This window comes from Cimex lectularius, unplaced genomic scaffold (genome assembly GCF_000648675.2).
Source record: "Cimex lectularius strain Harlan isolate CLEC.00 unplaced genomic scaffold, Clec_2.1 scaffold131, whole genome shotgun sequence".
NCBI classification, from domain to species: Eukaryota; Metazoa; Arthropoda; class Insecta; order Hemiptera; family Cimicidae; genus Cimex; species Cimex lectularius.
The window spans coordinates 124207-140282 of NW_019392685.1; the positions used below are offsets into that span (position 1 = coordinate 124207).

A 16076-nucleotide genomic window follows, 5' to 3' on the forward strand; every position below is an offset into this window, starting at 1 on the left:
TTAAACGCAGGTGTCGCTGGTAATTCTCGGACAGCACTTGACAACCGCCTTCAAAAAAGGCCTAAAAATTACAAAAATTAAACAAATTCCATAAAAAGAAAACAAGAATAAAAACTAATTTAAAAAAGAAGTTTTATTTTCCAGAAATGTTTTACAATTTTTTTTTTGTTTTTCAATAACAGAACAAAATTAATTTGGAGAAAAAAAGTGTAAAAAATATATTTTTCAAGGCTTAAAGATGGTGTTATTGCAAGTCGACGCCTTCGAGTTCGACGAGTATCTTCGCGACATCTTCCTTCGTGAACATTTTGAACAAGTTCTCCTTGGTGATGGTGGCAATTTCGACGTTGGACTCGTTGAGCTTTTCTTCCATGACTTGTTTGAGGATGAGCAGGACGAGCTTGATTGCTTCATGGAGCGTCATCGATTTGGTGTAGTGTTCCTCAAGGCTCTGTTGAGCGCCTTCACTCCCTGAGCCGATCGCCTTGGCGTCGAACCGCAGGAAAGTGCCCGAAGGGTCGACGTGGTACAGCTGCGGCCCTTTGTCATCGTAGCCTGCAAACATGATGGCGACTCCGAACGGCCTGCTCATGACTACCTCGTCGTCCTCAAAGTCTCCGAACTTGATAGCAAGGTTCGAAGAAGCCTGTGCGACTGATTCAACGCTCATCTTCTCACCGTATACAAACGTGTACTGGGCGCACTCGAGCCTTGTGTGTTCTACGAGGGTCCTCGAGTCGGCCATCAGACCGCTCACAGCACAACCGATGTGGTGGTCTATCTCTAAGATTTTCTCTATTGTCTTCGGCTCCATCAGAAGCGATTTGATCCTCTTCTCCACGGCCAGGACTACGCCTTCAGAGGTCTTTATCCCAATCGCAGTGGAGCCGAGTTTAATTGCCTCTATAGCATATTCGACCTGGAAAAGCCTGCCCTCCGGCGAAAACGTATTCACGCCTCTGTCGTATTCGGATCGCGTCAGGAACATTGTTTTAATTAGTTTTAATACACACTCACCAAACAAAAAACGTTTTCTGTCTCAAAAACCGCACTTTCATGTACAATTTTCGATTGTAATTGTGTACCTTCTATCGTAAGATGACGGGCAAATGTGCCTCACAAATTCTTCACCGCGAGTCGGGTTATCCAACAGTGTCGCCAACAGCGATTAAAAAAATTATAAACTAAACATTTCACACTATAAAAATACTCCAAAACATTAAAAAAGTTATAATTAAACAATAAATTAAAAACAAATTTGTAAACAAAATTTACTTTAATAGTTTTAGTGTACATTTAACCTACCAAAAATATACCATACACAAGAATTAAACATACATAATATAAACAATATTGAAAGGTTTATCATCCAAAAACCCTTAAAAATCATCGCAGAGTTAAATGTTCATTCAAAATTTTAAAATAAGAGGGTTCCTGGAATAGATGTCATCGTCGGTACTTGTGGGCTGTCAATGGAGGGCCAGGAGTCCAGGATGTGTAAGCTAAAGGTGTTAATAACACATCCTGATGTGCCCGAGGAGTTTTATTTTTTTTTATATTTTAAAAGCTAAGAAAGTAATATTTATGTAAATTGTACTCAATACTGTTGTAAAAATCGGATGATAATTAAAAAAGGTCCGTTTGGTTTCGCCGTGTCGCGGCGCCATCTTGCTCCTGTTGGTTTTTGAACAGTCGAACATTTCAGATCCGGTTAATTTGCAAGGTAAAACATTTTTTAAAAAACACCTATTTTATTTTTATAATATTTGTTTTCTGTTTTAAAAATTTTGCCCACTCCGTTGTTCTATTGAGCATTGCTCACCCCCTGGGGGTAAGTATTGATCCATGGAGAAGACCCCTGCCTCCCTTATGCTTTGAATATTTATTTATATTTTCTTGCTTTTCTTAATGAAATACATAAGTTTATTTGCATATTTATTCTTTATTAATTTTAAGTTGGGTCATGTTTAAAATGTTGATTTAAGAAAAAAATACTGTTGAGGGTGGAGGTTTCCTTTGGGGGTGGTGAACTGTGGTCTGTAGGTTCTTTTTCTCTTGGGTAGTATATTTTTATAATGGATGTTGCAATGAACGTTCGGAACGAGGAAGAGTCGGACGAGTGCCTGGAACTTGATCTCGGCTCACCTTTCAGCTTCAGCCTGGACGGCATGTCTCTGCTCGGCCAGGGTGTCGAGTCGAACATGTTAGACCTGTTCAGCCAGGACGTGAACTGTGCGGTGCCCGGATGTCTGACCGACGAGTCGTCCGGTAAGATTTTCTTCGACTTTCCGCAAGAAGAGTCGACGTACCAGCGATGGCTCATTTACTGCCAGCGTCTGAGCGCTTACGAGGGCAAGCATAAAGTAGTTATTAATAGAGAGTCGAAAATCTGCTCGGACCATTTCAGGGCCGATCAGTTTGTCAAGAATTCCAAGTGGCTCAAAAAATCAGCGGCGCCTTGCGTTAACCCAGAACTGCCGGCTGGAGCGTATTCCCCATCATTGAAAAAAAGCGATTTAACTAAAGATTCGAATGATGAAGATTCTCAAGAAGACAGCACAGTGAAAAGTCCTAAAGAAAACATTACAAAAAACAAAACTAAAAACATTTTCTATTGTAAATTATGCAATCTTTCTTATTCAAACCAAGCTGAATACTTAGAACACAGATACACGCATACAGATTTCAACTGTATATGTTCAGCTTGTAAAAGTTCGTATGAATGTTCACAGGACTTTAATAAGCACTGGTCGGAGTCGCACGAAGGCACGCCGGACAAAGAGATCCAATGTAAAAAGTGTAAATTTATATTTAATTCTATAATAATATACGATTCTCATATCTGTGATAATATCGCCTTCAACCAAAAAAACATCTGTGATATTTGCAAGAAATCTTTCATATCTAAGGTCCAGCTTGAGTTCCACATGAAGTTTCATGAAGAGGGCAAGCGTCTGTACTGTGAACTGTGTGGTTTGGTGTTCGAGGATGAATCGGCATTCTACAGGCACAACAGGATGAAGCACAAATCACAAAAGTCTTTCTCCTGCGAACCCTGTGACAAGATGTTCAGCTCGAGGAAAACCCTGAAGCGCCATTTTAACAGGAAACATAAAGAAGACTTTCCTTGCGATTGCTGCGACGGCGTTTTCAAATCAAAACAAGAGCTTGAAAACCATACGAGCCGTCTGCACAAAATCGAAGAAGAAGCGTACAGCTGTACGATATGCAGGGAGGCGTTTCCAAGCGCGTCCTTCGGCATAATTCATGCGAAAACTAGGCACAATGTTACAACAGAAAACCCTTACCTCGTTGCCCCAGTGAGTATCAAAAGGGTCTTGATCTGCGAATACTGCGAAAAATGTTTTGCCGAGAAATCCTTATTGAACAGGCACAAGCTTTCGCACGATTACGAAAACCCTTATGAGTGTAAGTTCTGCACTCTGACCTTCAGCACACGAGCTGAGTACAATCTGCACAGGGGTTTTCATATTGACTCGGACATACCTTTCGAGTATAGCATCAATTTTAAACTGTGTCTGACCTATTTGTGCGAATACTGCGAAAGGTTTTTCTACTGCTTTTCCACGTTGTCAGAACACATGGCGATCCACTACCAACTGGAACCGTACATTTGTAGAAACTGTGATATGAAGTTTAAATCTTTGGAAGAAGCGTGCAAACACAGGTCGAGTCATTTCCAGTACGAAACGAACAACAGGAAGATCAGTAAGCCTTACGAGTGTCATTATTGCACAAAATCTTTCGTCCTCAGGAGTATTTTAATTGACCATATTAGGAAACACACGGGCGAGAAGCCTTTTATCTGCGACCAGTGCGGGAAAGGGTTTTCGCAGAGTTCTTCACTCTACACACACAGGAAATTCCACTCGAATGAGCGCCCTTATTCATGTGATTTTTGCTCGAAGACTTTCATATTGAAAGGTGACAGGGATTCCCATGTCAGGGCGCATTCGGGCGAACGGCCTTACATCTGCGAGTTCTGCGCCAAGGGCTTTATGACCCAGGGTGTGTACAGCCAGCACAGGCGGATCCACACCGGCGAGAGGCCTTACAAGTGCGAGACATGCGACATGGCGTTTAAACGCTCCTACGCGCTTACCCTCCACAAACGGATCCACACCGGAGAAAAGCCCAACACGTGCAACTTCTGCGGAAAGAGCTTCAGGCTACGCGGCGATCTCACTCGACACTTGAAGGTTCAACATCAACAATTAAGAAACTCTGGGACAGCCGAAATATAAATGAAACTCATTTGAATTAAATAGTTGTTAAATTTAAATATATCAATAGTTTTATGCAACAATAAATATACTTAGCTTACCTTATTACTTGATAAAATATTTAATAAACATAAAATAAATTTTTTGTTAATTACCTTGTAATTACAGTTTAATACACCTGCATTTCTTTTTATTCTTTTGCTTTTTAAAGGAAGACATGAAAAAAGGATTTTTTTAAAGTTGAGGAATTTTATGAATTTTTTAAATTTATCCTGGCATACCTCTACCAAGGTGGAGAGATAAAAAAATAAATCCTAATGGTTAGAAATTATTAGAAATGGTCTAGGAGGGTTCTAAGTTATGATTAGGTCTAGTTTAAAATAAAAATAATAATAAAAATAAATTAAAAAATAAATTAAATAAAGGCATTTATGTGTATCTAGAAATGTGGTTACTAATTGGTCCAGGAAATTGGTTGAATGTTTCTTTTTAAACTGTAATAATATTTCAAAATTAGTTTAGCTTTAGTTCAATTCTATATGACATAACTTTTTTTTCAGTCTTGAAACCGTTAGCCTGTTGGAGTTTGGATATCATAGGTGATATCAGTGATGATGGCACCTAGGTACATAATTGCTATGTATACAAAACAGGACAAATCTTGTAATAGTCGACTCATGGCCAAGGCTAAGATATTTTAATATTGGCTAAGACTTTTATTGGTAGCAACAGTCAAAGAAACTAAAAAAACGCAGAAAATGCGCATTTTCTACACATTTAGATAAAAATATAAAAATAAATAAAAAAACAGTAGTTGTTTAGTAAAAGGGGAAAAGGTAAATGATAAGGATAGTTAAATATATTAAAGAAATGAGAGCGATAGTTAATGAAATGTTTAAAACGTACAAAATGCAAAATTGGTCTACTTTTATATATAAAACAAACAGGGAATATAGTTGACTCATCACCAAGGATTAGTAAGATAGTAGTAATGGTTGAAGAAAATAAAAACACATAAAATGCAAAATAAATAAAACCTTTAAAGCTTAAAAGTTTTGGTTTTCATGTTTTATTGTAGGCACTGCAAAATATTTTACCAAACATGGAACTATTGGGGTTGATATTGGAAAAATTGAGAAATTATCGTGTTCTTACATGCCGTTGATTAGGTGAATTTAGCTCATCCCCGACATGAGACAGAATAAGCTAAATACTCTTTTGTGGTATAATGTCACTGTCAATATTGATAAAACCAACTAATTAATTTTATCTAAGGGTAGATAACAGAGGCACCTGAGGACAGTTTAAACTATAGAATATTTGAAATTTTATGTTTCTCCAGAAGACCACTTTGCTGCCTCTGGGAAGTTCATTCTCACTTCTCACTTTATTTCAAAATTATATTTGCCATCTGCCAAAAGAAGAATCGTAATGTCTGATTACGAAGTTCACTAAATTAAAATTATTTGATTAATAAAATCAGCCTTAATCTGAAATTTAGGCATTGCCCTATTTGGATCATTTGAAAATAATCCTCTCAATGGCAAAAATTTACTGTTTTGGTCATCATCTACTCAAATTATTTTGTAAGATAAAAAGTATTAAATTATCCATATTTAAAAGTATTGTACAAATTTGGCTGAAAGTATCCATACTACCCGGAAAAAGATTGGAGAAAATCTACCTTCAAAAGTTAACTACAGAAAATAGTAATAGAATGATACCTTACAATTGGAAAGTTTATGTTAATTTACTTTTGTCTTCTACTGGCGATGAAATTATTTCACTAACGACAAACTTCAATTTATAAATTTTTAGTTAGAAAATACTCAAATTACCTTTCATCCCTGGTTATTCATTCAGCAGTCAATTCAAATTATAATCCCCATTTCAGAATAATTAGCAATCTTGGTCTCAGCGGCTCTGCTTGTATTTATGAATGATCATTTAGAGATTAATCAGCCAGATGCAGTGAAAATAATATAGCCATCTGTATAAAGAATCAAAAATACATCAATCCTTAAAGCTCATGCTAAAGTTGTAATCGGAAGGAGTCAGAATCTTTACAGCATTCCTTTTTATTTTACAACATTAGGGAAAAATGTTTTTCATGTAAAAATGTTTTTACTTCCAGGCGATGCTTTTTGACTTATTATTCCCTAAAACATTGAAAGAAACTGATAATTTGTATAAGCATGTGATTTGAGCACTAAAACTGACACAATTTATTTCACAGCCGAAGAGTAACTTAATTTCCATGAATATACCATGAAAGGCAAAGAGTAACAATGTTTTCATTTATTTTTATTTACTTATACTTTCCTTTTCAACCAACAGTACTGAGGATAATTTTTTATTTTCTCATTTTTAAAATCTCTTCACCTATTACTAAGCTTATTCTTCTTTTTATTGTTTTATTATTACTAATATGTGTGGTATTTAGTGACTGTTAAATAATGATTATTTGTTGATCGTGAGATGCGGTCTGGTGTGATGTAGGTTTTAGAAAAACATTTTCTTTATCGTGCCAACGTTTCAACTTTTATTAAGATCATCTTCAGGGCATGGGATTTACAAACATTGTTTAAATTATAATACATGTAAGATGTGAAAAAAAATGAATTTATAAAATGATAGAAATTTTATTAGACTCAGTCAAAATATTTGTACTTTCTCAAAGTGTTTGTTTTCTGTACAGATGTGTCATTACTGTGCGTCGTGTTGAGAGTTCCAGTGAGATTTTAATGTTTTTTATTTATAAACAAAATTATTTGTGTAATTTAAATGTTTGTAAATCCCATGCCCTGAAGATGATCTCAATAAAGATTGAAACGTTGGCATGATAAAGAAAATGTTTTTCTAAACCTATGCCACACCAGACCGCATCTCACGATCTCCAAATAATCAATAATATTATGTATTATTTTTATTATAATTAATTTTCTTAATACTTTCTGTTTGTTGTATTTACCTGTACATATCTGTAACAATAGAAATCACTCTATCTGTAAAAGATGTATTCTCTAAGTACAGATTAATATAAAATAATAGTAATAATAAAATATAAAGTAATAGTTGACATGAGGCCAAGGAATAGTAAGATATTTTAAAAAATAGTTTGAGAAAAGTAGTGATGATTGAAGAAATTAAAATCACAGGTAATGTAAATTTATAAATAAAACTTTTAAAGCATAAAAAATATAACTGTGTAATGAATAACATTGGTCATTGGCCAAGGTTCGTTAGAGATATTTATGTATGATGAGGGATAGTTGGAGATTTTAATTATGATTAGTTAGAAACTGTCGAGGAAACTTTGAAAACACATAAAATTCTTCTATTTTCTGCCTTCATCTAGTTTTATTAAAATATTATATATATATAAATATAAACTAAGGCAAAATTTGTATTTTGAGAGGTCCATCAACCATTTGTAATTGTCCTCAATTTTATTTAATTGTGTAATGTTGTACTTTATAACTAAGGGTGAGAGAGAAAAGATAGATAGAGAGAGACTTTTATTTACAATAATTATATTTACAGTAGAAGAGAAATATAAAAACATGGGCAAAGCCAGTCTGTTAGAGGTTGTTGCAGAAAGAAAAAAGAATATAAGTATAATGGTGACTTAATATAAACATAGGTTGCTACTAAAAGTTACAACCATAAAAAGAACTAAAATTAAGAAAGCTAAACTGAATAATGAAATTAACTAAAGGATAAAATAAAAAATAATAAGAATATAAAAAAATGACAAAAAAATGTGAAGAAAAAAAAAGAAGGTATAAGTCAACATTGTTTACGAATAAAACTGGTAACAATACAAATAAGCAAAATATAGAATTGCCTTACATTAGAATAAATGAAATTAATAGAAAAATTTAGCAAATTATAAGAAATAACCCGCTAATCTTTATTTAAAAAATAAAATCTATGCAGGGAAGAAAAAGCATTAAGCGTATATTATAAATGTATTATATATATTGAATATTTCTATGTTAAACATTTTTGTAAATTAGAATAATTCCATAAATTAGATTAATATTGTTATTATTATATGTGTGTTACAGGTATTATTGTGTATGGGTCATACCTGGCCCACAACTCTAACTTTAGTTAGAAATTGTTGACGAAACTTTTAAAACACAGAAAATGCTTCTTTTTTCATAGCTCTAGGTACTTATTAAAATTGTCAGGTTTTAAAAAAAAATATAAATCAAGGCAAAATTTGTATTTTCTGCGTTTTAAGAGTCTTCAATGATTCGTAATTGTCCTTAGTTATATTTCGTGAGAATGCGAAGTTATATTATCGATTTTTTAAAATTTTTATTGTGTATTTCTGTTTTCAGTGTGAAGAATGAAAATGGGCCATACTTGGCGCACAATTCCGGGTGCCCTCTCTATAAATATTTATTTTCGGAATTAAATCGCCACTTATGCAAATCTTATTTTTTATTTATTTCTAATGCTAGATTTTAGTGGGCGATTTGAAAATGTTTGTAATAAACATATTTTCGTGTTTGAATTTGAAATCCGGGTAGAATTAATTTTTCGGTTTTTCGGGAGTTTAGGTTGGTCACAATGGGAGATTCTATATTACGCGTTTCCCGTCTAACCTAGAATGCTAGTGTGTCGGATTTTCTCCAGTCGGAAAAGTCTCTTGAACTAGTTTCAAATATCGATTTTCCGGGTTCGGGGTCCGTTGGAAAAGTGTTTTTCCACCTGGAACGGGATGGATCAGTGGGCCGAGGTCCGTGTACTCGTCTACCCCCACCATACATCCTGGAAGTGATCAATGCACCACGCACTTTCTCTACGCGATCAAGTTATATTTTTTTCCACGGCGAGATCTAGTCTTTTCCCCGTCAATTTTTCCCCGTTTATTTAATTTGAAATCTCCCCAGATGAAACTCGTCGTGAAAAATAATCTGGGCGAGACGGTCTCACTCCAGATCCGGCCAGAGGACACTTTTGTCGATTTAAAGGAGAGGGTCGAAGATGAAGCAGGCATCTCTTTGGATTTGAACGACATCCCGACCAACGGAAAAAGGATAATAGACACGCAAAAAGTCATCGAGTATTTCATCAACCAAGACCCGGAGGAGACTCTCCAGGAAGAGGCGGATGTCCAGTGCGCCGTTCCAGGATGCAACAACAGCAAAATAACGACACCGGACAAGGTATTTTTCGATTTTCCCCAGTTGCCCCAGGAAGAGACGAGATGCCATCAATGGGTCTTGTACTGCCAGAGGTTGAGCATGGCTTCGGGTAAACACAGGATGAACTTGACTCAGGAGTCGGCAATCTGCTCTGACCATTTCAGGAGTGATCAGTTTGTCAAAAACACGACCACCCTGTTGAAGAGGACGGCAGTCCCTTGCATCAACCCGGAGCTCGTAAGGATAGGCGACTTCGTCTCGCCTGCACAGTTTCCCAAGCTTGCACCACCTGAGACGACCCAGCCTCACGTGGTGACGATGCTCCATTGCCGACTATGCGCCCAAAAATGCCCTGATTTTGTCTACCTCTATGGAACAGAAGGTAAGAAGATCCGCCTCGCCGAAAAGATCAACGCCTGCCTGCCGATCAAAGTCCAGATGACGGACGGTCTGCCCAAGCAGGTCTGCAAGTCCTGCGTACAAGAAGTAGAGAGCTTATTTAACTACGGCCAGGTGTGTTGTAACGCAGATGACGAGTTGAAATCCATGTCAGAAAAGGGCAGTCTCATTGACGACAAGCATCCTTGTGACGCAGAGTCATGCCCGCTATGTGTCGAAGGCGAACTTATAAAAACAAACCTAAGCAAAGACAATCCCGAAAAGGGTGAAAAAGAGTGTGGGCTCAATGTGGAGATGGTGGCGATCAAAGAGGAACAACAGGACTATTTTGAAAGCGAATTACAGCCGATTGAAGAGGACGATGAGGACGAAAAGCCTAAACAGTTAGACGAGATGGAAGGGATGGAAGAAGACTCAATGCCTTTTGAAGAGAACGGAGCGTTCATATGCAGGATCTGCGACCAGGAGTATGTCGAGCTGTCCGAATTTACAAAACACAGAGAGAGCCACGCGGTCGACTCTCTCTTCCACTGTCCCAGCTGCGAGAACTACTACGATTCCATCGACGATTTGGAAGAACATGTCTTGTCTTCGCATAAAACATCTCAGAACGAGAATGTGCGCCTCCAGTGTAAAACGTGCAAAGCGACTTTTAAATCTTTCATACTACTCGCTTCTCACGGTTGTGAATCGATGCTTACGGTTCATTCCAATAAATGCAATATTTGTCATAAAACGTTCAGGTCGAAGGCACGACTTCAGTTCCACATGAAGTTTCATTCAGGCGCGAGGCCAGGCTATTGCACACTTTGTAAAAAGACTTTCCCTGATGAGGTGAAACTCTACAAGCACACAGTTTATCTACATTCTTCGAGGATCGGACATCATTGTGACGAATGTGGAAAGATTTTCAGGTCTCAGAGCGCTTTGAAGTATCATCAGAGGGCGCACATAGTCGATATGTTTTCTAAATCCATCTCGTGCGAGTGGTGCAATAAAAGCTTCGTGTCAAAGAGTCTCCTCCAATCGCACATAACATCTCATCATAAAAATTCGAGTAAAGAAGCTTCCTGTTTCACCTGCAAGATCTGCTACGAAGCCTTTCCCAGCACGTACGTAGCCGTCGCGCATATGGACGCAAAGCACAAAGAAGAGTGCATGGATGAGCCTTCGTACAGCTTCGAGATGCACACGTTGAACCGTATCTACACGTGCGAATATTGCGAGAAGTGTTTTGCCGAAGGTGCAACGCTCAATAAGCACAGGGAAGCCCACACTTCTGACATGCCATACGAGTGCAAATACTGCTCGGAGTCTTTCAGTTCTTTTGGAGAACATACAGATCACAAGTCGTCGCATGTAGACAGAGACATACCGTTAGAATACAGCACGAATTTTGTCATCCCTTTGACCTTCCTTTGCGAATACTGCGACAGGTGTTTTATGAATTATATAAAGTTTTCCGAACACCTGACCATCCATTACCACCCGGAGCCGTATCAGTGCAGGATCTGCATAGCGAGGTTTAAGACCTTAGAAGAAGTGATGGAGCACAGGGCGTCCCACCCTGAATATGCGACAATAGACGATAATAATTATTACAGGCCTTTTGAATGCCATTACTGTATAAAATCGTTTGCCCTTGAAGACGCCCTGATAAAGCACATAAGGATGCACACGGGGGAAAAGCCGTTTATATGCGATCAGTGTGGGAAAGGGTTCTCGCAGAGTTCGGGGCTGTACACGCATCAGAAGGTCCATTCGAACGTCAGGCCGTACGACTGCCCGATCTGCCCGAGGTCTTTCAAGATCAAAGGCGACAGGGACGTTCACGTGAGGAAGCACTCGGGCGACCGGCCGTACAAATGCGAGTTCTGCGGCAAGGCGTTCATGACGCAGCACGTCTACAGCCAGCACCGCAAGATACACACAGGCGAGAGGCCGTACAAGTGCGACGTATGCGGGATCTCTTTCAGGCGGTCGCATGTCCTCACGGTCCACAAGCGCATCCACACCGGAGAGAAGCCCAACATTTGTGATATTTGCGGCAAGCGCTATCGACAGAAAGGCGACATGCTTAAGCACAGGCGCATACAACATTCATTCCGCTGATGAGCACCCGTCTGCCATCAAGTGCCTTCTTGCCGCTTAAAAAACATTTAGTTCAATTTGTAATTTATTTATTGAATATTTGACAAATTATCTAGTTCTACTCTTTGAAATCTATTACAATCAAATTTACAAATATATATAATAAATTATTTAATGTTTTAATATTATTTTCAACAGTAACAAGTAGGAATTTATTTTTTATGCAATTATACAATGTATATAATAAATTTTTAAAATGTAAACTATTTAGTTACTATCCCCAGATACACAAAATTATCTAAATCTTATAAGCTTATCTAAATTGCTCAAAAATGAATAGGGATATTGCTAATTGTGTAGTATTTACTTTCCCTAGCATTTTTATTTTATTTTTATTATAAATTGCATTAAAATTTATTAAAAATTATTGTTTTTTACTGTAGGAAAATTTAATTTAGGGATTTTGAAGAATAACAAAATAAAAGGTTTTAATTCCATAATTTTGTTTATTTGGACACAATTTTTTTAAACAATTAATACTGTCACATGTTAAAACCTCTGTGCACCTTTTAAGGATGCTGTTAATGAGGTTGTCAATAATTTCATAAGGAATTTCACTCCAATGCTGCAGTTGTTGCAGGTTAACTGGCTGCAGATGTCTGCAACGCATCCCACATGTGCTCAAATGGATTGAAGTCTGGAGACAACAGGGGAAGAGGCAGATGGGAAATTCCTTGGTAATCTAAACATCGATGAACACCTCTGCCTCTATGAGGTCATTCAAATTTCAAAAATCCTTGGTTTGAGCAATGTATTCTTGGAAATAATGGACTGCAGTGAGGCCTTCAACAATGTGCAGTCCAGTTCATCCTCCGGTGAAAATCCCGGCCCAGACCATAACGCCTCCACTACACTGAAGGGAGCATGACCTGGGGCTTATACACATCCCCTGTTCTCAGTAGACTCTTCGGTACCTGTTAACACTATACAGACAGAAACGCGACTCGGTAAACATAACAGTGTACCAATTGGTGTTTTTCTAGGCGCTTGCAGCACCATATTCAACTAAGTTGCTGGTGGCGGGCTGTTGCTGCAGGTTGTCTCAAAGGGGCATACGATGTGAAGTGAACTATTACAAATCGTTTGTGTTGATGAGAGGCCTTGCCAAAAACATCTTGTACATCATTTAGGTTTCTGGCAGTCACTAAGGAGAGGGGTCCGTCTTGCAATGATGACAATATTTCTATTCTCCCTTAGCATCGTAATGGGCTGAGATGCACTGCCAGGCCTCCTATTTATATACTTATGTACTTCCTCTGAGAAACGCCAACTCCCTCTGCGATATCCACTTGCCGGTGACCTCGATGACTCATTCTCACAATAATATTTCGAACTTCTGGTTCAAGATGATATTTTTCCATTTTTAAAGAGCTTACAACTGGATTAAAATGGAGAAAAGGTGTTTGTTAAATTATTAAATGAGTAATCTTCACGTTTACTATTAATTATTAACATTTTTTTGTTTTTGGTTTGTATTTGCTATTTTGTTTTATCCAACTAACAAGATTATATCGGTTAATTTTATTAAAATTAATAGAATAAGAATAAATTACAAATGTCCCTATTCATTTTTGAGCAGTTTATCTTCAAACAACAATGTATTGTTCAAATTTACTTTTATCATGTGTACCACATTACTATTATTTTAATTTATAAAACAAAATACCCATGGTGAAAGTCCATCGAATGAATAAAACTGAACACAAAAATAAGAAAGTGATATACATAGTTAAAATGATTATAAACTACATTAAATAATAAATATAATTTTTTTAAAAATGTGATAAATGCAGAGTACAAACTGTATTTAAAATAAAATACACTTAAGATTTATTGATTTAACTTTAAAACATACCTACATTACCTTTTTCCAGCAAAAAATATTTTTATTGTTCTACATTTCTTATTTTTCCAATTAATTAAAATATAAATATTTTAGAAATCCTTGTCCGCCAAGGATGGACACGTTTCTTGAATGGGATTGTCATGGGGGCCATTATCGAGGGGGTTGAGAAATATGGAATGGTTAAGGATGGATAAAGGTGGTTGCTTAGTGACGGATATAGGTGGTTACTTATAGACGGATAGAGATGGTTGCTTAGAGATGGTTAGAGGTGGTTGCTTAGAGATGGATAGGAGTGGTTGCTTAGAGATTGATAGGGGTGGTTGCTTAGAGATGGATAGAGGTGGTTGCTTAGAAATGGAGAGAGGTGGTTGCTTAGTGATGGATAGAGGTGGTTGCTTAGTGATGGATAGAGGTGGTTGCTTAGTGATGGATAGAGGTGGTTGCTTAGTGATGGATAGAGGTAGTTGCTTAGAGAAGGATAGAGTTGGATGCTTAGAGAGGAGAGAGGTGGTTGCTCAGAGATGGATAGAGGTGGTTGCTTAGAGGTGGTTGCTTAGTGATGGATAGATGTGGTTGCTTAGTGATGGATAGAGGTGGTTGCTTAGAAATGGAGAGAGGTGGTTGCTTAGAAATGGAGAGAGGTGGTTGCTTAGAAATGGAGAGAGGTGGTTGCTTAGAGAGGAGAGAGGTGGTTGCTCAGAGATGGATAGAGGTGGTTGCTTAGTTGCTTAGAGGTGGTTGCTTAGTGATGGAGTGGTTGCTTAGTGATGGATAGATGTGGTTGCTTAGTGATGGATAGAGGTGGTTGCTTAGTGATGGATAGAGGTGGTTGCTCAGAGATGGATAGAGGTGGTTGCTCAGAGATGGATAGAGGTGGTTAAAGATGGTTAGAGGTTCTAAAGTTGGTTTGAAGTGAATAAGGATGTCCAGTACAACACCTATGGCTGGCAAAAAAGCATGTAAACCAATAGTTGAATAAATAAAATACACCCATGGTATATCAGCCTAAAACTTTCTACAAACCAGCTTATGTATGAAAGGAACTGATAAATAAAAAAATATGTCCACTGTACCAGTGTAATACATTTTATTTATTTTTTCTGTCAGTATTCAACATTTATTTACATACTATTTTGTCTGTATACTAAATACTTATCTCAACTAAAAACCTTAATTTATTTAAAGACATTAATTGGTCAAGCGGACCACGAAAACTAGTGAATGCATACCAAATTGTATTGTATTTTGTATATTTTATAACTCATAAACTCAGGAGATCAGAATGTTTTGGTATGTGGCTGTCCTTCACAGAACAAGGTCAATGAAACGATTTATTTGGGACTAACTTTATATGTATACTAAATTGTGTTGTATATTTTATGTTATTAAAATACTTAGTTTATGTTTCAGTTTGCAAAACCCCTACTAGATAGCAGTGACTGTCCAAATGCTTACTAGCAATTAATACCAAACGACTACTTTAAATTTTTCATTGCATTGTTAATTATTTTCTGTACTTTGTAATATAAATAAAACATATATTTAGCAAAAATAAGTATAAGCAAGATGAGAATTCAAATAGAACAAAAAAATACATTGTACCTTATGTTATTGTATAGACAAATGGCTTAAGAATATTTTTATTATTTAACTAATGGAAAGTTGAGGTTTATATTTTACCATGTTAGAAGAAAGTATTAAATAAATACAACTCTTGATTTATTATATGGGTTGGTGGTATGGTGGACCAAGATTTTGCTGGCTATTAAATGTCACTCAAGTGCTACAAGCTTCTCAGTGTCACCGGATCCAGGAGTGCAACGCCAACCCTTCCACTGCTCCGTATTCTAGTTCAAGGAGAAGCCAGAGCAGAGGTTCAAAGGCTCATAAACAGAAAACCATCTGCAAGGATAGAAACTGAAGGAAGAGATACAGATGCCATACTAGCAATCGATACGTTGTACGACAAAACAAACTTCACTAACAATTAGAAAATACTCTTATTAGAAAAAGAAAAGTGGGCCAAAGGAATATCTCTGAAGGGCTTCTACTAGTATACTGACAGCTTAAAAATGGATAGAAGTATGGGAACTGTGGTCCTCGGAATAAATCCGAAGCTTAGGTAAATTCACTACAATTTTCCAGTCTAAAATTATAGCAATGAATACTGCGCCAGAGAAATAAAAATACTTAGGAACACCTTCCAGAAAGATAGCCATTTTCTCTGACAATCAGGCTTTCCATCATGGAAGGTAAAGGCAAAAAGTTTACGGAATT

General features: G+C 37.0%; 2 protein-coding genes across 2 annotated transcripts; one reads left to right on the top strand and one right to left on the bottom strand.

Moving 5' to 3' along the window:
- Window positions 1-122: 122 nt before the first annotated feature.
- Window positions 123-1145, bottom strand: LOC106663158 (proteasome subunit alpha type-5). Its single transcript, XM_014387771.2, has one exon. The coding sequence runs from the start codon at window positions 986-988 to the stop codon at window positions 245-247; it is 744 nt and encodes a 247-aa protein (XP_014243257.1). The 5' UTR covers window positions 989-1145; the 3' UTR covers window positions 123-244.
- Window positions 1146-2042: 897 nt separating this feature from the next.
- LOC106662944 (zinc finger protein 91-like) lies at window positions 2043-12268 on the top strand. Its single transcript, XM_024225747.1, has 2 exons — window positions 2043-4260; window positions 8907-12268. Exons 1-2 carry the CDS (start codon window positions 2076-2078, stop codon window positions 11912-11914), a joined length of 5193 nt encoding a protein of 1730 aa, XP_024081515.1. The 5' UTR covers window positions 2043-2075; the 3' UTR covers window positions 11915-12268.
- Window positions 12269-16076: the final 3808 nt, after the last annotated feature.

Excerpts from the sequence above, each read along its gene's own strand:
- LOC106663158 (XM_014387771.2), bottom strand. The coding sequence starts at position 988 with ATGTTCCTGACGCGATCCGAATACGACAGAGGCGTGAATACGTTTTCG.
- LOC106662944 (XM_024225747.1), top strand. The coding sequence starts at position 2,076 with ATGGATGTTGCAATGAACGTTCGGAACGAGGAAGAGTCGGACGAGTGC. Across the intron at positions 4,261-8,906 it reads AAACTCTGGGACAGCCGAAA|GAACTAGTTTCAAATATCGA; the intron begins TATAAATGAAAC and ends GAAAAGTCTCTT.